We start from the raw sequence: 20,469 nt of genomic DNA, 5'->3' as shown, positions 1-20,469 counted from the left end.
CCGCGCACCGGCCGCCAGCCATTGGTCACCGCCACGGCCCGCCCCGGGCGCTCATTGGCCAGGACCCGTCCCCTCTTGGGAAGGGGGGGCGTTCCCGGTCGGACCAGCATGCCCCGCGCCTGCCCCCGTTCCCATAGCGACGGGGACGCGCGGGCCCGCAGCGCCCCCTCCCGCCGCCCGCCCCGGGACGCGGGGGCACGGCGGGCACCGGGGGGCACCGGCCGCAGCTGGCGTGGACCTGCGGGCACTGCAAGCGAACAGGAACGGGGCTCAGCTCCAAGCCCCCCCGCGCTGCAGCTCCCGAGCTGCTTCTCGATGAGGCAGCCGCTGGCAGCAGGGACGCCGGGTCCTGCAAACACCGGCGGGACACGGAGCTTCTCCGGCGCGACGCCGAGCCGCCGGCCCGCGCACACCGGCTGCCCTGCCCGCGGTAACTCCCGTGCGTCCCCGACAGAGCAGGGTCCCGTCCCAGCAGCTCGGGGTTGCTGGCTGACTCCCGCGCCGAGCTCAGCGCTCGGGCGTTCCGGATCCGAGATCCCTTGGAAAGGGCGGCAGGGAAGCGAGCAGGAGCACAAGCGATGCTCGGGAGAAAAACAGCCGTAAAACTCTTAAAGATGGAACACACACATTTTTATTAGCAAAGAAGCCGACTTTGGAAAGAAAATAAATACAAGGCTGGTTTTGTTTTTCCTTTTTTCCCCCCTAAACACACCAAAACCACCAACCGCGCCAGAAAAGCCCCTGGCACCCCCCCCCCGAGGACCACGGCCTGCTCCCGGGGGAAGGCTGACGGCAGGCACCAACCGCGCCAGAAAAGCCCCTGGCACCCCCCCCCCCCGAGGACCACGGCCTGCTCCCGGGGGAAGCCTGACGGCATGCACCAACCGCGCCAGAAAAGCCCCTGGCACCCCCCCCCGAGGACCACGGCCTGCTCCCGGGGGAAGGCTGACGGCAGGCAGCTGCTGCGCGCGCTCCCGTCGGCACAGGCGGCTCTGAGCAACGATCCACGGCTCCGGCCGCGGTGCGCAGAGGAACAGTTACCCCACGCAGGAGGAAGATGATGAAGCGCTCGGTCTCACCAGACCCACAGCTGCCCCATTTCCCTCCTACAACGCCGTGCCGAGGGGGCTGTACTTCTCAAGCTCCTGCAGCAGAGATCACCAGGAACGCAGTACGAGCACAGCCCTCACCCAAAAGCTGACTGCAGATTTTCTGTCGTTCATGCCTCCCTTCCTAACAGGTATCGCTTTTTGAAAAGGCAACTGAGAAGCAGCACGTGCTTTTAAGTACAAGGATTGCGTTATTTACCTCTCATACCTCACCTGCTGCTTAGACCAAAGAAGAAAAGCCCGCGGCGCTTCCTGGCCGAGCAGGAAGAAGCCCAGGGACTGCAATTCCGCCCCCAAAGTCACGCCACATTCTCCAGCTATACCACTGAAGTATCAGGTCGTGCGATCCCCTTCTCCCATCATACTCGGACGCCTACCACACGCCTCAAAACCCAAGACACGCAGCTCTACTACCAGCAGGACGTTCCAGCCGGTGATTGTACGCTGTCACATCCAACAGCTCTCAAATGAGGAAACTTTCTGTGAGAGCATGCAAGCATTTCCGATCAGTTATTACGGCCCTGGATAAATTCTCTTCTCACCACAATTTCTCAGGTTCCAACTGGGAGCCTCAAGGAAAATCTGATGAGCTCGAACCCTCCGCTAACACAGAACATCGTTCTTACGAGGGGAAAAAATAAACCTGCTTCTATCTCTGTTAGGGTGAGAGGAAAGGAAGACCTCCCCAGCAGAAGCAATTGTACCACTTAGCTGAATGACTGTTCAAACAGGTCTTCTGCTCAGGTTTGTGTAACATTGAACCTCCACTGGCACCCTTAGGTTTCTTTATTCTCCTGAGATGGCAAAGCAGGAACTGTATCAGCACCAGATCTTTTGTGCATCCCTTATTCTTCTTCATGCATATATAACGACAGGTATTGCATGGACACCAGATAAACACTGCCCCAAGACATGGGATCTTAGCATGGTTCAGCACATAAAAAGAGGATGCAAATACAGAAGATGTGCAGAAAATTACTTTTCCCTGCAAATTTTGAACCAGCTAGCCAACCTTGCACAGCTATTACAGAACTATGCACAGAACCTTAAGACTAATTTGAACACGACTTAAGTCAAGGACTCGGTAAGAAAAGACATTCCCTCAGAGGAAAGTTACAGCTGACTTCAAAGGGCGGTATTTTCTACCAGCCCATCAGTCACACTGAGAAAGGCCAGCAGACACTCTCCTGTTCTGCTAGACAATGAGAGAATGAAAAAAAACCAACTAAAAATAGAAGGTATTGCAAGACAAAAGCTAGGAAAGGTACACGTAATGGGTGGGAAAAGGAACACAGGGATACCAGCCCACAGGAAAAGTCCAATGTATCTTGTGTCTCCAGAACCTGCTTTTCCAAAAGGTGTAGTAACACCCACCCTGCTTGGCTTCTGGTGTGGATAGCACTCAACAGCAGGATATCGCAAGCAAACATTTACTCTCTTGATAAGGGCTGCAACTTCTCTTTCAACATTATATTTCTCTATGGCCAAAATGGCACATTCCACAGCACGCTGATGCATCTCTTCCGACGTGTCTGCATCAGCCCGCACGCTGTCTCATCACCCGTGGATGTCTGTATCGAACAACGAAAAGAATCCACAGTCTGGGGAGCAGCCGCCTGCCGGGGTCGCCCGCCAAGCACTCGCACAGGTACCGCCGTTCCCAGCCGGTTCTGGGGGCCCCGGCCGTGCCCCCACCGCGGCCCTGCGGCGTCTGTGCCCGGGGGCAGAGGCTCAGGCGCGGCCCGCGCCCGCAGCCGGGGGAACGGGGCCTTGGAAGCCCGGCCACGGCGGGTCCCTGCTCTCCCGGGGCGGCCCGAGCGCCGCCGCCGCCCTCCCGGCCCCTCTGCGGCCCGGCCCAGCCCGACAGCCCCGGGAGAGCCGGCTCCAGCACGACGGCCTCTCGCACCGCGGCTGGCGCCGCTCCCTCACGGCCGGGCGGGCGCGCGCTCCCCTCAGCGGCGGCGGTTTAACCGGCCGCGGCCCCCGGCCCTTACCGCCCTCCCCCGCGGCGGGCCCGGCCGAGGCGGGCGGCGGCTGCGGCCCCTCGCTGCCGCAGGGGCGGCTCTCCTCCGCGGCGGCGGCGGTCACACGGGCCGAGCGCCGCAGCACCAAGGAGGGCGCTGGCGGGCGAGCGCTGCCCCGTAATGGCGACGAGTCGCCCACAGCTGTGGCCGGGACCCGGATGGAGCCGTTCCCGGGCGGGCCCGCGGGCACGACGGGACTCGTAGGCCGCCGCCGCCGCCGCGCACGCCGGGAGCTGTAGTCCCCCGCCACGCCGCGGCCACCCCCACGGCCCGCGGCCACCGCCCCGCCCGGCCCCGGCCCCGGCCCCGGCCGGGCCGCAGGAAGGGCTCGGGCCGCCCGCCGCCTTCCCGGGCCCCCCGGCGGCGCCCCGCAGCAGCCGGCCGAGCCCGGGCCGAGCCCCCCGCCCCGGCGGCCCGAAATAACGACCCGGCGGCTGGGGAGATCGCGGCCTTTATTCGCCAAAGCGGCGCTCCGAGAGGCAGCGGCAGGAGGAGGAATGGCTCGGGGGGCTTTGGGGCAGCACAGCCGGCAAAACAGGAGGGGAAAAATCGCCAAAAACGACAAATCGGAAGAATAAGGGAGGTTGGAACACAGAGAACTGAACGCTGTCAGTACTTACATAGCACAAGCAGTAATTGGGCAATGCTGTAGATGGCTATAAAACTCTCAAAGGCAAAACTGCTCCAACAGCTCTACTAGCAAAGCAGCAGCCTTCTGGAAAAAAAAAAAATACAAGGAAGACTTTTTTGGTATTTTTCCTTTTTATATCCACAATGTAACATCATCTGCTATAGCATAATCCCTGCCATTGCCCTTGAAGATCAAGGCCTGCGTCCTCAGGAAGGCTGCAGTAATTAGTCGGAGGAGTCAGCACACAGTCCTGTAACCGGGTGCAAGTTCCGTAACAGTCCGCGGTTCTAACCAGACTTGAAAAGAAGAATAGCGACTTGGCCGAGGTAGAAGTAGATGAAGTGCTTGGTCTCATGAGTCACGTAGCTGCCAAAGTTCCTTCCCACGATGCAGTGCCAAGTGGGATTGTATTTCTTGTCAAACTCCTGCAAAACAGACCACTGGAAATTAAGAACTCTTCTGGACAGGTATTCACTTTCTGAGCAAGGCAATTAGAGGAAGAGCAGATGCTCTTAAGTACTGGGATTATCTTATTTACATCTTACTGTTCACCTGCTGCTTAGTCAGACATAAAAATAAAAAAAATCAGGCACGGTGCTTCCCATCTGAGCAGCAGGAAATTTAAAACATTACTTTTGTTCAGGGATAGTAGTCTTTCTCCACACACTTCATACCGTGATCTGACACTAGAGCCCTCGAGTAAAAGCTTCACCACTGCTTTCACACCCACAGAGATTAAGCCGTAATTTAGATTTCATTGTTCATCTGCAAGACGGGTGCTGAAGGGACTCCGTGGAAAATTCTCTGCCGCGTGCTCTGTAACACCAGCACTATCCACAAATCTAAGAACTTCTGTTTTACACGCTTCAATCAAATCCTCTACAAATTCCCAGTAGTTGCTACAAAGAATACCTGAAAAATATTAGACTAACTCTCTCTTTTCCACTGTTGTAGATGCTTCCTGCATCTGAGGAAAAAATGCCTTTCTGTCCCGTGGGCATAGCAAACCAGTATTTCTCTATTCCTCTTAATCATGCTGCGCAGTTGAATTCTTAAACCGCTCTTGCACTCAGACACTCTTCAATTTCTCCATTCTGCTGAATTGGCAAAGCAGGAAATATAATCAGAACTAGATCTTTCCCACGTGCAGTATTGTTAAGCCTACACAATGAACAACACAGGCATTGCGAACAACAGATAATCAGTGCCACCACGATTTTTTTGTGGTTTGTTTTTTCTTTCTTGCTTACGTCACTATGTAAGGAGAGGTGTGATTACAGTAGACTTGCAGAAAACTACTTTTCCCTGCACTTTTTGTTCCAGCTGGACAGAACTGTCAACAGATCCTTAAGATTAAGTTCAATAAAACTGATGCGAAGGACTATGTAAGACATGGTTTCTCTCAGAGGAAAACTATGAGAGCTCAATAGAGCCCCTGTTTTGTACAGCCCACCAGTCACAGGGACGGCCGGCTGCCGCTCGCTGCTCACCTGGGCAACGGGACAGCGGCAGAAAAGGTGCGAGGAGGAGGCACCGCGAGAGAAAAGCAGAAGGACCTGGAAAAGGCCACGTAAAGGGTGGGGAAAGGAACATAAAGGACGCCAGCCTCCAGAGAAAGCCCAACTTGATTATCTAGTGTCTCTGGAACTTGTTTCTCTAGAGCTACTTGCCCAGCAGCATTCTCCCTCCTTGATTTTTCATGGGCATACAGATTTCACCGGGACAGTACAAGCAAACGTTTACCTTCTTTATGTGAGCAGCAATGTCCTTCTCGATGTTGTACTTCTCCAAGGCCTGAGTAGCACACTCCACAGCGTCTTGCTGCATCTCTTCTGACATGTCCGCATTCTTGATCACTGCCTTTCGATCGCTCATGGTTGCCTGTAGAGCAAAGAGGAGGAGAATCCACAGTCTGGGGAGCAGCTGCCTGCCGGGGTCGCCCGCCAAGCACTCGCACAGGTACCGCCGTTCCCAGCCGGTTCTGGGGGCCCCGGCCGTGCCCCCACCGCGGCCCTGCGGCGTCTGTGCCCGGGGGCAGAGGCTCAGGCGCGGCCCGCGCCCGCAGCCGGGGGAACGGGGCCTTGGAAGCCCGGCCACGGCGGGTCCCTGCTCTCCGGGAGCGGCCCGAGCGCCGCCGCCCTCCCGGCCCCGACCGAGGGAGGCGAACGGAGCCCAGCGCCCCCCGCCAAGGGCCCGGGCGGCTGCAGGGAAGGCTCCCGCCCGCAGCGCCCTGGGATGCGGGAAAGGCAGCGGCGGCCGCCGGGGAAGGGCCCTGGCACGGAGGAGCCGCCGGGGGTGCCCGGCCACCGGCCTCAGCCTTCCCAACGCCCGGGCGGGACCCGGCCCCTCTCGGGAGCTGCCCCACCCCGGCGTTCGAGGCCCCCGGCCGCTCCCCTCACCGTTCGGCGGGCGCCGCGGGGCCGGCCCTGTGCGGAGCGGAGCGGGGGCTCGGAGGAAGGCGCGCACGCAGCTCGCTCCGCCGCCGCCGCCTCGGTTTAACCGACCCGCGCGCGCCGCCGCCGCCTCAGAGCTCCCCCAGCCCCACCCCCTCCGCACCGGCCGCCAGCCATTGGTCACCGCCGCCGCCCCCCCGAGCGCTCATTGGCCGGGAACCGGCGCTCTCGTAGCATTTTCCCGCAGCATTTTCTTTCAGACCGGCATGCCTTGCGCCAGCAGCCCGTTCCCATAGCGACGGGCGGCGGTGGCGATGCAGGCCCAGCCCCGGGCTCGGCGGGAGCGGGGCCTCAGGGCCGCCCCGGGCCCCCCACGGCCTCCGCCGGGGCGAGCCCCGCGTACGGCCCGTCCGCAGCGCCCTGCTCGCCGGTATGCCCGGGCTGGTTACTCTCAGGCGGTGCGCAGCCTCTGCTCGGCCTTCCCCGTTCTTTCCTCACGGCTGAGCCGCCTGAAGGCGGTCGGTGCAGCGGCCTGTGACTGCGGCGTGAGGGAGCCTCTCCCGGTCGCTTCTCTGGTAGGCAAAGATCGTCTCTCCCTGTAGGTGAGGCAGACAAAAAAAAGAAAAACCAAACCCCAGAAAACCATACGCGATGCTTCGCAAGGCATCCTGCTGCAAAGAACATAGAACAAGAATCAAAATTTCAGGTTTTGCCTAATTCTGTAGGGAAGATAGGAGAAAATCACGGCAGGTCTGAGGATGGCGGTAATGGGTCCCAACGTGACAGGCAGATCTGGGCGAGGGAACGCTGCCCTTGGCCCGGGTGTGATGGAATCTCTGTGAGAAAGGGTTAAGTTTGTACCTACAGCGCTGACAGAACTTCTGGATTATTCAAACAATGGGATAAGCAGGGCAGCTTTTGAAAAAAAATAAAAATAAAAATTAGACAAGGTCCCTAATTTGTACCAATGTTCCTAACAGGGACGAGAGGCGACCTTTCACTTCTCCCTCCACCAGAGCCCCCAAGCCGATCCTCCCTCCTGCTCCCCGTCAGGTTTTACTTTAGCCAGAAAACCGCAAAATTAAAAATCGAAAGACGTCAGAGGCAATTATTTGCAAAATTACTGACGTGAGGCGTGTTGGGCGGGGGGTTTGGGGCTCGGTTCATTTTCCCCGCTGCCCTGTGTATTGTACCCGGACGGATTCAGCCGGTGGCGCTGGGGCGTTGGGGGCCGGTGCAGGACCCAGGGGTGCGGGCCCGGAGCCCCGCCTTTCCCGGGGCCGGGGCCGCGTACGGAGCCCGCCCCCAGCCCGCCCCGCGCCGGTCCCGCGGTTGGCGGAGCCGCGGGGCCCGGGGCGGCGGCGGGCGCGGAGGTCGCGCCCTTGCAAGATGGCGGCGGGGCTCTGCCCGGGCCGGACGCTGCTCGCCCGCCGCGGCGGGGCTCTGCGGGCGCTCTGCGGCTCCGTGCGGGGCCTCGCCGCGGGGCCGGAGACCCACTTCGGCTTCCAGACCGTGACGGAGGCGGAGAGGAGGGAGAAAAGTGAGGGCGGCGGCGGGGAGCGCTGTGGGGCCGGGCGGCGCCCCGGGGGAGGGCGGGCTGGAGCCTGACGGGGCTCCCGGGCAGCCGGTGGCCGTCGCCTGCGGGGTGATGTTTGGAGCTGGGCCGTCGCTTTGGGACGAGAGTCTCGGTGAGCGGTATCGGCGTTATGCCCGCTCGATTTTTCCCCTCGGCTCCCGAAGGGATGCGGGAAGGGGCTGTGTTTCTCCAAAGAGACGCGTGTCAGGCAACAAGCTCGGTAGGATTCGATCATATTTTTTGTAAGGAGTTTCCAGGTGGTCTTTTTCAGTTCCACATGGTGGCAGACCTCCACGAGGCAAGAAAAGACACATTTTACTTCCACAGGAGCATTTTGAAGTAAATCGCATCTCATTCTCGTGTCCTTTCTTTGCAGTTTACCAGGTCTTTGAAAGCGTGGCCAAGAAATATGATGTAATGAACGATTCAATGACTCTCGGGATCCATCGAGTGTGGAAGGATATCCTCATTCATAAAATGAACCCTTTCCCAGGAATGCTTCTTCTTGATGTTGCTGGAGGAACAGGTAAATAATTTTGGTGAGTTCCACGTGACAATGCCACGCTGTCTTTGAACTGTTCGAGTCTGCTCAGAATTAAGTTGCCTAGCCTTTTTTTCCCCCCCCCCTCAGCTCCCTGTCTTTAAAACTAGTGAAGCATCTACTTGATTTTCACAGAGTAGCGTTGAGAGCTAACTTCTTTGTGTTTTGTAGTATCTTGTTCCAAGACTCTGAAAGTGTTATAGCACTGCCATGGTATGTTATGGAAACCTGTTTCCAGTTGTAGGAAGTCATGGACTCTTTGCTTTTAATACGTTCCCTTTATATAGTTTTATATATATACACACACACACTCCCCTCTCTCTCTTCCCTGTGTGTGGGGGTTTTATTTTTATATATATATACACATATACACATTTTTTAATATATATATATACACACACATATACACATTTTATATATATATACACATTTTATATATATATATAAAATTTTTATATATATATAAAAAAATAAAACTTAACTCAGTTTGATGTTCAAAGGCTTATATTTCCAATTTCTTGGAGTCAGAAAACATTCTGAAACATGTATCTTTCTTTTAAAACAAATGCAGGTGACATCGCCTTTCGATTTCTTAATTATGTTCGCTCTGCACGAGAACGCCAGCTCCAGCGGAGGCTTAAGCACCATCAGAATTTATCGTGGCAGGAAATTTCTGAGAGTTACCAGGAAGACAAATTCAAGTCGCTAGGGGATTCCCAGGTGGTGGTCTGTGACATTAACAAAGAAATGTTAAAAGTTGGGAAGCAGAAAGCACAGCATCTTGGCTACTCCGAAGGTGAGTCGTGCATTGTACCGTTTCAGTAGCATGCCCGAGAGCAAGAATTTGACGCCTGGTAGCCATCAGGTAATCACCACTTCAGGACTGCAATAGCCATTATATAGCCATGGTGTATACTATAGCTGTGCTTGCATATTTGCCAATGTTGAGTTACTTTTTCGGTGAGCATGTATGTAGTATGTTGTTCAGATGTACAGTGATCCTCTTGAATAGTACTTGAACTTTCGGAAATACATATATGGAAGTGTCCATGAGGCCTGATACCCAGCTATCCTTCAAAATTGGTTAAATAATCTAAACCTGCTCTTTATATCTGTGCTAACAAATCTGATTTTACTAAGGCAGATAATGCAAAAGAGCTCAGCCCTAGAATGATTACACTAAAGATCTTACAATGGATATTTTAAGAATCAAGGCAGCAAATAAAAAATGCAAGAGCTGAAGGATATAGTGAACATATAATAATTTCCACAGTTAGAGCATATGCTAATAATACTCAGAGAAACTGAATTATATTAAACGTTAGTTTGCAGGTCAATGGATTAATTCACTGATATCTAGAATTTGTTGGGGACCACGCCAATCCTGATTGAAAAGCCTGATTTTAAGAAGTAAGACATAGAGAAAGAAGTCCTGCTTATGGCTCAGCGTTTGAATGATAGTTGTTTGTCCTCTCTTCATTTATGGATATTCAGAAAATATTTTAGCAATGTAAAGTATACCAGGAGGTTCCCAAGCTTTGTTTGCCTGGGTACCACCATTAGGTATGCCCTGGGCAGCCTCTGCCTGTGTGTTGGGAGATCTGCACGTCCTTTCACTGCGCCCTGCTCCCACACCCCCGTCGGGGCTTCAGCCTACGAATTGTGTGGGCTGAAGGACAAACAGAACAGCTCAGTAGCGCGAAGGGGCTGAAAGATAAGCTGCTGGCATAGGTTCTCTCAGCTGCTCTTGCTCCCTGCTGGTGGGTTACCCCAGGCCGTTGCCAGCCTGCCTCTCCCTTTTCTTTAAAAAACAAACTAATTGTGAAAGCATTGGTTCTTCCAGCTCTGGCAGACTGCATGCAGCACACTTATCTGAGCAGCTTGCAGGCCTGTCCAGGGCTCTTTTTATGCGTCATAGTTTGGGAACGCCTGACCTGTACCAACATTCCAAGTACGAAAGCTTTATGACTGTAGCTTAGGACCTGAAATGAAGCTTGATGCTGCCTCCTGGCTGCTATAAATAAAGCGTTTTGTTTAATTGGCTGCACTTTTTAGGTATTTCTGTGACTTACCAAATTCTCAAAATGAGTATTTACGTTTTTTTAATTTTCTTCCCCTGTACTGTAGCTGTAGAAGCCCAACTTCTTCTTGTTGGCTGGGTTGCTTTATGCCCCACTGTGCCACAATTCTGACTTCTTACTCTTTCTTTCACTGCCTCGTTTAGCACATATCCATTTAGTATGTCCTACCTTCTGGTTTTCATGCAGTTCCTCCCTGTTGTAGTAATCTTATTTCTAAGCTTGCTTATCTGTTGATTGTCTGAGGTCTAAAATGTGTTTTCCTTAAAATTGTAAGGGGCAGAGTTTTCTTTCACTATTTTCCTCTGTATGTTCACCAACAGTGGGGGCTGTGTGTGGTGAAAAGAAACACCCGTGTTGCACGATCGCCGATTGTGCATTTTGGCCAGCGGGAGTGGTAGACTGCGCTGCACGTGCCCCGGTTCCTCTCGTTGGACGCTGACAGCCCCTTTTATGTATCCACTTACGAACTCCTGGCCGTGATTTTACCACAGTGTATTCTGAGGGAGAGTTTTCCTGTTGCTCAAAACCTTTTCTTGGTGCTCACTTCTTAGGTGTCTTTTCAAACTGTCTACGTTTAAATAACACTAACAATTGCTGCTTTAATAATGTTGCGTGCTGCTTTGCATACAATACTTTCTACAACTATAAATATATATATTTTGTAAAAATGAAATTTGAATGTCTCCTGGCAACAACTGCGGTTTTCTGCTGTGTTTTGCTCTCCTCCATGTCACTTTCTAGTGTACTGCTCTTTGAAACTGCTGATCGCTGTTGCAGAAGACTCCTGTTTTTTCTGTTAGTTTTTTTGTTTTGCATTTGAGGCACCAAAACCAGCGACTTTAAGAACTATTAATTGTAAATTGAGCCATCTTATTTTTGGTACCAATAACCTGGACATCCATGCTCCACAGATAGACGTGGCCTTGATCCATTGGGGTTTGGGAAGCAATGCAGCTGCAACAGGATCACAGACTGATAGTGCTGATGGAGGGAGTGTGGCTTTTCACGTTCCTCAATCTACAGAAGCTTCTTAGAAAAATGTTTTAAGTGTTTTGGCCATTGTTGCATGGCAAGACATTAATCATTGCTTATTAGTTACTCTTTGAGCAGAGATTCTCTTTTTGCAACTTTGCTACAAACAAATGGCAGCCAGTTTCTGGAAAGCCAGTTGCTTTCCACTACGACGCAAGATTTGGGTGACATCTTCTTGACAGACTAAGGCACTGTGAGCACATGTGTGTATATGCAGAAGAATGTTTTGGCTGATCTGCAAAATTAACTACTTTGCTTGAAAGACAGCAGTACGGTACAGGGCCTTGAAAGGTTTGTGAGTGTAGACCAAGGTGTCTTTCTGCCAACAAAAATGCAAAATTGAAGTATGAGTATTAAATATCACTTTATTAATAATCATTTCCTTCTGGAATAGATAAGTTCTAGTCTTTCTGGAGCAGTCCGAGTTCAATTCTGTGTCCTTGGCTTTTACTACAGGCTTGTCCTGGGTACTGGGGAATGCTGAAGAGTTGCCCTTTGATGACGATAAGTTTGATGTTTACACGATTGCCTTTGGAATCCGAAATGTAACTCGTATTGATTTGGTAAGTTGCTGTAGTGTATCCTGACATGGGGTCCTTAGGATTCACATGAGGTTTATTTATTCTAGTGGAGGAAGGGAAGGAAGAATTCCTTTGGATAAAGGAACATCATTGTCTACCCCTGAAGCATTTAAAATAAGTGGCATGTAGTGTGCAACTTGTTTGAATGAAGAATGCAATTAAATGCCCCACCTTTGTCATAAAATGTTAGATTTATACTAGTTGCGCCCCATCCTTCCAGCTTGGCAAGCCATGCAATCTCTTCCTAAGGCAAAAAGGGCTGAATGCTACAGTTGTCCCCCACCTTCCCCTGACCTGTGATCCCACTGGATCTACACACGCACAGCGTAGTCAGTCTGCATGTCCCAAATCTTCCTGAAGCACCCCATCTATATCCCACCTGCAGCAGGTCCAACGCTTCCTGCCCCGCTCTGTTTCCCTGCCTGAGCCAGCAGAGCTCCCAGAGCAGAGCGGGGAGCAGCAGGCTGCTGCCACCACTGCCGCTGGGCTAACCCATGCAGCCCCCTGCTGCTCAGTGTCTTTACACTGGCTGGTAGTAGGGTTTCCCCTGAAGAATGAGTAGGATTTTAATTAGGGTAAGTGGTATCCTTTGTTCTAAACAATACCTGTCCTTTGAGAATGCCTAGCTGTCTTGGGGGGTGAAGATAGGTCACCTGCCTAGCTGGACTGTGTCTGTGGTTTGGAGGAGCGTTGTTACAACCTTGGCAATGCTCCTTCTGCGGAAGGTTTAGTGTTTGGACCCAAACCACCGTGAACTGTATGCCTTTGAACGTCTCTGAATGTGGATGGCTTTTCATGATGCTTCGTCCGCACCCTTCCAAAACACAGGCTCTTCCCTTCATGGATACAGCAGTCCGGTAGCATAGCTCCCTGGAGACCCGATACAAAACACATCCAAGCCTCCAATTGTTTTGCAGAGCTCCCATCACGTACGTGTGCTGTTTATATTTTATCCCTTAGGAACATGACAGTTGAAGCCAAGCAGATGTACAGCCTGCAGAGGTTCTTGAATACAACTCTGCTGTGCTCTTGTATGAAAAAACATACGCTTGGAAACGGAATTTTGTCTTGGTTCTTCTTAGGTATTTTATTTTGCATATAGGATGGAATTTTCAAAGTAGCCAAAGGTTTTCTTCCCCTCTCCTTCCTGCCTGTTCTCACACATTGCTCATCCAAACCCCAGTATCATTTCTTCTTTAATCCTTTGGGTGTGTCTCACAGTTGAGTAAAATCTTTTCTTTTGATTAAAAACAACCAACCCAACCCTATCATGCCTTCTTTTCATTTTCAGCTTCTTGTAGCTGAGTCACCTTCTCCCTTTTGGGTTTGGTCTGTAGTTGCAAGAGCTCCGCTGGCAAACGTTCATCAACTAAGAGTAGGGAAAAAGAAGAAAAATTGCAAAACTGACATCACAGTTCCGACACAAAGCCTGGTATAAATCTATTTATGTAACAGCAAGAGTTTTTCTGGTTTGTTTTTGTTGTTTGTTTGGAGTTTTTTTTGTACTTGTCTTGGGATGCTTCTCCACAAGTAAATATTGGAGATTGCCAGTCAGGATTCTCTTTACTCCCCTCAGTTCATCACCGAGTTGCCATCACATGGCATGATAATAGGCAGGTGCTGTTCTACAGAAACAAACGTAGCGCATCTGCTTTGTCTCAGGCGCTGGAGGAGGCCTATCGTGTGCTGAAGCCAGGAGGAAGATTTCTCTGCCTTGAATTTAGTCACGTCAGCAACCCTCTTCTTTCCAGGTAGGAACATGGTGACGCTTTATGCCGTGTCACAAGGCTCTCTTAGTTGTACTCAGCCAGAAGAAGAGACGGAGACGCTTTGAGGCCACCTCATTGTGCACTTTAAAATCAAATACAGACTCCATAGCGTAGATCAACTTGTGTTGGAGAGGGTTGGTTTTAATCTTGTTTGTATTAATCTGCATTCGCTGTCTGTCCGTGCAGGCTCTATGATCTGTATAGCTTCCAGGTTATCCCTGTTCTGGGCGAGGTTATTGCTGGTGACTGGAAGTCTTACCAGTATCTCGTGGAGAGCATCCGACGTTTCCCCCCTCAGGTAAGACAGTATTTCTCTGAATTCACTAACACCTAAAACACAGTCCCAGCGTAATCGTGCAGGCAGCTGGCTTGTAGGCCTTCAGGTTGTTATAATTATGGAACTATTATTTTTCAGGAGGAGTTGAAGGCAATGATAGAAGATGCAGGGTTTTTAAAAGTGGATTATCAGAATTTAAACTCGGGCATCGTTGCCATTCACTCAGGTTTCAAACTGTGAGTCTGCTGTGTAGCAAAACGCAGGAAGTGTACTTTTCCTGAGGAATATGAAAGCTGTGGAATTTAAACGCTGTCAGGATTGAAGAGGAGTTTTAAGAACTTGTGCAACAGATACTGGCTCAGCAGTCGGACCCAGAACAGCAGCTGCCTTCTTTCCCCCGAGAAACCCGCGGACGAAGCGACTCCTGTGGCGTCTCTTACACTTGCATTTCCCTTCAAGTGCAACGTAAAGGACGTGGCCGAAACTGAGCAGCGCTAACAAATGAAGCAACTCAGTAACCAGCGGCGTGGATCCGGAAACAGACTGACAGTCTTCGGATAAGATGCCTCCTTTTTATTACTAAGCTTCAAGGAGGCTACTGTACCAGTGAGAAGCGACTTGGATTTATCAGATTTTTATTTACCTGTCATTATCTTTGTCATGGGGACGCTAAGGGATTTTTCCCATGATTCTTTTACTTCTTTCAAAGGCAAATGGGAGGCTTGTAAAATAAAACAGCTCTGCATCAACTTTTTTCACTTAAGTCAATATTTTAACCTTTCTAAGGAGGTTTCCTTTCTAAGAAAGATATTTTTTTCTGAAGAATGGCCGCATAACTGTATTCTGGGATGAGGGGACACGTTTTCACCTCCATATGAAATCTTTTTCTTTGTCAGTGCTACATGCATAATCTCTACGTAAAAATATTGTGCATTTCCTTCTGTTCTGTAAACTAAACTGTTGAAGAACAGATGCTTCTGTAGCACCGCTGTAGGGTACAGGGACAGAGGAAAAAAATAATCAAGAGAAGGTATAAATTTACATTCTACAGTGACAGCTGTGTAATGAACCAGTATGAAAATTTCTCTCTCCTGAAAACTGGGAGATGGAAGGACGAGTGCTTTTAGCTCACCAGTTCATTTGACATCAGAAAAGCAACACCACATATCTAAACACCAGGATTTGCACCGGAGGTTGCGCATGCTGAAAATATGCTGATCAAGAACTGAAAAGCAGTCTCTTGCTCTCAGGGAAAACAGCTCCTGCTCTCAGTTACCGACCGAGGACGTATTCATAGATTAGCTCAGGATTCAGACGCTGCGGATGAAATGGGGGTGAGGATGTTCCTCCTCCATTCGCAGCGGAATAAAGGGGGTAATGCAAGCGCTAAGGGCAGAAGGGTAGAGAAAACTCTTAAAGGATAAACTTGTTCCAACAGTTTTATTAGCAAAGAAGCCGTCTTTTGAAAGAAAATAAATACAAGGAAGACATTTTTGCCTTTTTTATAGCCACAACAAAAATACCAGCTGCTACAGCAAAATCCCTGACCATTGACAATACAACAAAAGGCCCGAAGATGGGTTTCCTCAGGCAGGCTGAAGGCAGGAGGCTGTCTGGAGTTAGTGTGCAGTCCTGCAACCGGGTGCAAGTTCCGTAACAGTCCGCGGTTCTAACCAGACTTGAAAAGAAGAATAGCGACTTGGCCGAGGTAGAAGTAGATGAAGTGCTTGGTCTCATGAGTCACGTAGCTGCCAAAGTTCCTTCCCACGATGCAGTGCCAAGTGGGATTGTATTTCTTGTCAAACTCCTGCAGAAGAGAGAACTAGGAATTCAGCATTTGCGTGAGACTTGTGCTAATACTGTCTGACAGGGGTTGGTTTTTTTGCAATGCTATGTCGCTTGTTAGCGAGTATCGCTTTTGGAAGAAGGCAATTAAGGAGCAGCATATGCTCCTAAGTGTTAAGGATCATCTGTCATTTTATAGCTCATCTGCTGCTTAGTCAGACCAAAAAAATAAAACCAAAAAAAAAAAAAGTGCTTCCAAGCTAGGCAGGAATAAGCTTAAAACATATGCTTGGGGAAGTAACTTTTCCCCCAAAGTCATACCATGATCTCAAACCGTGACTTCTAAGAATGTCACTGCTCGTTCTGAACCTATACAGACCAAGCCACTATTTTGACTTCGTTAGTTGTTTTCACCAAGGATGATGAAAGGACTCTTGATGGAAAATTCTCTGCCACGTCCTTGATACCAGGCCACGAGACCGCGTTCTTCCTACACGCTCTGGTCAGGGGCCTCCTACGACTTTCAGATAAACTGGAGCGTACAAGTCTGCTACGAGTAAAACGCTGCAGCCAGTGGTTATGTACTGCAGTACCCAACAGCTGAAGAGACTTTTTGCAAGAGCACGCGAGAGTGTGTTCCGCTCAACCAAACCTTTCAACTACTTGCAGCTCCAGCAGGCTCCCCGTAGGAGTCGGAGAGAAAATCTGACAAACTGGAAGCTATGAACCATCTGTTCTGAATTAGCGTGAACAGTTTGTCTTACATGCGGTGGGGAAGAAAAACCAACCCACAAAACCACTTCTTATTACAGGGTCAGCAAACCACCGCTCCTCAAACAGGCGCCGCAGAGCCCCTGTTTTGTACAGCCCACCAGTCACAGGGACGGCCGGCTGCCGCTCGCTGCTCACCTGGGCAACGGGACAGCGGCAGAAAAGGTGCGAGGAGGAGGCACCGCGAGAGAAAAGCAGAAGGACCTGGAAAAGGCCACGTAAAGGGTGGGGAAAGGAACATAAAGGACGCCAGCCTCCAGAGAAAGCCCAACTTGATTATCTAGTGTCTCTGGAACTTGTTTCTCTAGAGCTACTTGCCCAGCAGCATTCTCCCTCCTTGATTTTTCATGGGCATACAGATTTCACCGGGACAGTACAAGCAAACGTTTACCTTCTTTATGTGAGCAGCAATGTCCTTCTCGATGTTGTACTTCTCCAAGGCCTGAGTAGCACACTCCACAGAGTCTTGCTGCATCTCTTCTGACATGTCCGCATTCTTGATCACTGCCTTTCGATCGCTCATGGTTGCCTGTAGAGCAAAGAGGAGGAGAATCCACAGTCTGGGGAGCAGCTGCCTGCCGGGGTCGCCCGCCAAGCACTCGCACAGGTACCGCCGTTCCCAGCCGGTTCTGGGGGCCCCGGCCGTGCCCCCACCGCGGCCCTGCGGCGTCTGTGCCCGGGGGCAGAGGCTCAGGCGCGGCCCGCGCCCGCAGCCGGGGGAACGGGGCCTTGGAAGCCCGGCCACGGCGGGTCCCTGCTCTCCGGGAGCGGCCCGAGCGCCGCCGCCCTCCCGGCCCCGACCGAGGGAGGCGAACGGAGCCCAGCGCCCCCCGCCAAGGGCCCGGGCGGCTGCAGGGAAGGCTCCCGCCCGCAGCGCCCGGGGATGCGGGAAAGGCGGCGGCGGCGGCGGCCGCCGGGGAATGGCCCTGGCACGGGGGAGCGGCCGGGGCACGCACCGCTGCCGGCAGCGCTGGCTGCCGATGTTCCCGGGCACCGGGACGGGTGAGGCACAGCAGCCGGTGCCGGTCTGCCCCGGAGCCGCCCCGCTCCAACCCCCCGCGCTCCCCTCACCGTTCGGCGGGCGCTGCGGGACGGGACCGGCCCTGGAGCGGAGCGGAGCGGCGCTGCGGACTGCGCGCTGCGCCGCCTCAGAGCGCCCGGCCCCGCCCCCTGCGCGCCGGCCGCCAGCCATTGGTCGCCGCCGCCGCCCCCCCGAGCGCTCATTGGCCAGGGCTCGGCGCTCCCGCAGGCTTTTAGTCGTGCGTTTTCTTTCAGACCGGCATGCCCCGCGGCCGCGTCCGTTCCCATAGCGACGGGCGGCGGCGGCGGGGCAGGCCCAGACGTGCGCTCGGTCTCCGGTGCATCGTAATGTGCCCACCAGCGGCTGTAAAACACCTTTCCGTAGGTGATATCTGCCCCCCCCCGAGGCCATTTTGTTATAACTCGCCCCAACCCCGCTCGCAGACAGCGAATTTCACCCAGCGGTCTCTGCCACAGGCCCCTGTTTCTCCTTGCACTGGGACGGCTCCTTCAGGAAGGTGCCCCTTACCGAGGGGAAAGCCCACCCGTGTCGGAGGGAGGAGTTCCAGAGCTTGTAAACAGCACTTGATCATCTTTCCTACTCACATGTCGGTTTTCAATTTGTCTTTGTCTTTCAGACTAAGTGACCCCTGGTAGAAATCTTTTACCCGTGTTTACCAAATATGATCAAGTCAGCTCTAAGCTTTGTTCCTTCAGTGAACTGAATCCCTCAGGCTTCTTACGTCTCATCTTTTGCAGGCCTCGCCGTTTCTGCAACTCTTGCCTTTTTGGTTTTTTTGTTTGTTTGTTTTTTTTTTTAAATGAAGCAAGACGTTTTGGGAGGTCCCCGGTGTTCTCTTTTGTTGGTTTCACTCTCCCTGGGGCACTTTCTGCTTATACTCTTGTCAGCAGCTAGAAAATTGCTGTTGAGTCTTCCCTAGCTGGTGATCTGTTAATAACAGGACTCTGAACCATGTCTACAGCAAACAACACAGGATGATTTAAAAGAGGTTTTCAAATACTGGTTGGTGGGACTGCCATTTCCTTGTAGAAATAAAAAAACTCAAGAGCAGTTATCCACCTCACTTGAAATGCGAATATTTTTCATGTTAGTACAATATAGTTGCCCGCTCGGCGTCACTGGTAGCAAAAGCAGCACGACTGCAAGCAGCCTTTTGCTTTTGCAAGCTCTGAGGCAACCTCAGAAGAATTATACTGTCCCCAAAATATTAAAACTGGATAATGTAGTTCTTTTGTCACCCTAAAGTATCTCAGAAATAACTTCTGGCTTTAGCTCCCAGCGTTTAGCATTCCAAGTAGGAGAGATGCAATTCACAGCTTTGCTTTCTGCCTTGCCATCAGGATTAGGGACAACTCAAAGTTCTGAGATGAAGGGAACTTACCTGCTTTAATGCAGCAGATGAAAGGACATAAGAGACCTTGTGTGCTAGCAACTTGAGGAAGCTTTGAATAGTCTCGGGGCCACAGCAAGCAATTAATTTACAGACCTGTGTGTGGTATCTGCAGCACTAGCAATGGTTCTTTGAGTACTACAGTTTTGTGCTGACAGAATGGAACCATTTTACAGCCTTCCCAGTGCCTTCAGAAACAGCCATGAATCTCTGAGGAGGTGGCTGCGCTTGGTAGCTGCAGGCAAATTTCTATGCATTTGTTAAGAAATGGTTAGCTGAAGGAACAGATGTGATGACGACTGCAGGAAATGTCAGTGTGGGTGAGATACACGTCGTTAATGAGAAACATTAAAGCCTGAGATACACGGCTTTAAAGAGAAACATTAGAGCCTTACTTGTTAATCTAGAATATAAAAGTATAACTTCCCTCAGGACGGAGCTGCAGGGGAAGGCAGAACAAATACACACAGGAGCTGACAGCTGGAGTAGAGGAGGTGCCGAAGGAAACTGGGTAATGGATAAGGCATATCACGAGATGCCTCTTGCAGATGGAGGTTAGATTGTAAGCACTTTTCAGTTGAGGCTTTTTTTTTCTCTCTCTGTGTTGAATACTGTATCACTGTATCTAACTGAGATTCTTCTTGGTTCTCCTAGTTACTATCAAAACATAAAATAATCATTATTAGCAATAAAACAACTTCCATTTTCTTTTTTCCATAAAACCGAAGCAATGTCCACCTTGAAATTTTCTTTGTAAACCTGGAATCTATATGCTAGGGATTATAATCCAATTTCATGTTACAGATCTACATAGTAGTGGAAAAACCTTAGCAGGTGTAGGTCAAGTTATCTCCATGGTCTCTGGGGAAACTAGCTACATTTACATAATCTCAGAATCTGCCTTCCTTTTGTTGTTTGGGGTTTTTTTTACCAGATTTTTTTTTCTTTTTGCTGTATGTATTAACCACTGAGAAAAGATGAGTTATTTCACAAATATACATTATGTTTGCCATGCTGCAGTTACAAGGAATTTACAGGTAGCAATTTTATTACACGAGTCCTTAACTATATCTATTCACTTGCCTGCGTTTATAAATTGCATTGTGGCAAAATACTGCAAAGATCTGCCCCAGATCCAGGCCTGCTTGCGCGTCGAGGCCCTGGGGTGAAAGCAGGTGAACCGGCACCGTGAAGGGCGTCTCGTCCCCACCTCAGGGTGCAGCCGGGGCCCAGCGGGGCTTTGCGCCGTCCCGTGGGGCGCAGCACCCGCGTCAGACACGCCGAGGGCGGGCTGAGGCACCAACGTATTGTGCCCCGCGGGCAGCTCATCCGGCCGGTGCTGGGGTTCCTGTTCTGGTGGTGCAGCTGTCTGAGTCAGGGCTGTAATTCCCTTATTAGTGGTGAAGTTGCAACAAAACCCTTCATTAAGGAAATGTGTGTTTTCCACTTTAAATGCAGTTTGGGCTG

At 51.5% G+C, this 20,469-nt stretch overlaps 3 protein-coding genes across 7 annotated transcripts; 1 reads left to right on the top strand and 2 right to left on the bottom strand.

The window, feature by feature from the left end:
• Positions 1-2,483: 2,483 nt before the first annotated feature.
• On the bottom strand, positions 2,484-6,288 carry LOC309596732 (dynein light chain 1, cytoplasmic-like). Of its 2 annotated transcripts, XR_014229622.1 has the most exons (4): positions 6,164-6,288; positions 5,508-5,645; positions 3,754-4,189; positions 2,484-2,680 (listed from the first exon to the last, which is right to left on the bottom strand). XR_014229622.1 is itself a non-coding variant. In XM_082325360.1 (3 exons), exons 2-3 carry the CDS (start codon positions 5,637-5,639, stop codon positions 4,052-4,054), a joined length of 270 nt encoding a protein of 89 aa, XP_082181486.1. In that variant the 5' UTR covers positions 5,640-5,645; positions 6,164-6,288; the 3' UTR covers positions 3,589-4,051. The 2 variants fall into 2 exon arrangements, 1 of the variants encoding a protein (XP_082181486.1); XM_082325360.1 differs by lacking the exon at positions 2,484-2,680 and having other exon boundaries at positions 3,589-4,189.
• Positions 6,289-6,604: 316 nt separating this feature from the next.
• On the top strand, positions 6,605-14,763 carry COQ5 (coenzyme Q5, methyltransferase). 4 transcript variants are annotated; one of them, XM_082325356.1, is made up of 8 exons: positions 6,605-6,732; positions 8,110-8,259; positions 8,846-9,070; positions 11,844-11,950; positions 13,260-13,400; positions 13,631-13,719; positions 13,924-14,035; positions 14,153-14,763. In XM_082325356.1, the coding sequence occupies exons 2-8, from the start codon at positions 8,151-8,153 to the stop codon at positions 14,252-14,254; spliced, it is 885 nt and encodes a 294-aa protein (XP_082181482.1). In that variant the 5' UTR covers positions 6,605-6,732; positions 8,110-8,150; the 3' UTR covers positions 14,255-14,763. The 4 variants fall into 4 exon arrangements, with proteins under 4 accessions (XP_082181482.1, XP_082181480.1, XP_082181481.1 ...); XM_082325354.1 differs by lacking the exon at positions 6,605-6,732 and adding an exon at positions 7,532-7,697; XM_082325355.1 differs by lacking the exons at positions 6,605-6,732; positions 13,260-13,400 and adding an exon at positions 7,532-7,697.
• Positions 14,764-14,873: 110 nt separating this feature from the next.
• Positions 14,874-17,717, bottom strand: LOC309596733 (dynein light chain 1, cytoplasmic). Its single transcript, XM_082325361.1, has 3 exons — positions 17,642-17,717; positions 16,962-17,099; positions 14,874-15,821 (listed from the first exon to the last, which is right to left on the bottom strand). Exons 2-3 carry the CDS (start codon positions 17,091-17,093, stop codon positions 15,684-15,686), a joined length of 270 nt encoding a protein of 89 aa, XP_082181487.1. The 5' UTR covers positions 17,094-17,099; positions 17,642-17,717; the 3' UTR covers positions 14,874-15,683.
• Between the last annotated feature and the right edge of the window lie 2,752 nt (positions 17,718-20,469).

Source organism: Platalea leucorodia, assembly GCF_965183815.1.
Source record: "Platalea leucorodia genome assembly, chromosome: 12".
Taxonomy (NCBI): domain Eukaryota; kingdom Metazoa; phylum Chordata; class Aves; order Pelecaniformes; family Threskiornithidae; genus Platalea; species Platalea leucorodia.
This window is presented reverse-complemented; position numbering and strand designations above follow the sequence as displayed.

What these genes read in the sequence shown, in the direction of transcription:
- LOC309596732 (XM_082325360.1), bottom strand. Translation starts at nt 5,639, where the DNA reads ATGAGCGATCGAAAGGCAGTGATCAAGAATGCGGACATGTCAGAAGAG. An exon ending in TTGCTGCTCACATAAAGAAG is followed by an intron (nt 4,190 to 5,507) that starts GTAAACGTTTGC and finishes TCTGTTTTGCAG; the next exon opens with GAGTTTGACAAGAAATACAA.
- LOC309596733 (XM_082325361.1), bottom strand. Translation starts at nt 17,093, where the DNA reads ATGAGCGATCGAAAGGCAGTGATCAAGAATGCGGACATGTCAGAAGAG. An exon ending in TTGCTGCTCACATAAAGAAG is followed by an intron (nt 15,822 to 16,961) that starts GTAAACGTTTGC and finishes TCTCTTCTGCAG; the next exon opens with GAGTTTGACAAGAAATACAA.
- COQ5 (XM_082325354.1), top strand. Translation starts at nt 7,547, where the DNA reads ATGGCGGCGGGGCTCTGCCCGGGCCGGACGCTGCTCGCCCGCCGCGGC. An exon ending in GGCGGAGAGGAGGGAGAAAA is followed by an intron (nt 7,698 to 8,109) that starts GTGAGGGCGGCG and finishes CTTTCTTTGCAG; the next exon opens with TTTACCAGGTCTTTGAAAGC. An exon ending in AGCAACCCTCTTCTTTCCAG is followed by an intron (nt 13,720 to 13,923) that starts GTAGGAACATGG and finishes CTGTCCGTGCAG; the next exon opens with GCTCTATGATCTGTATAGCT.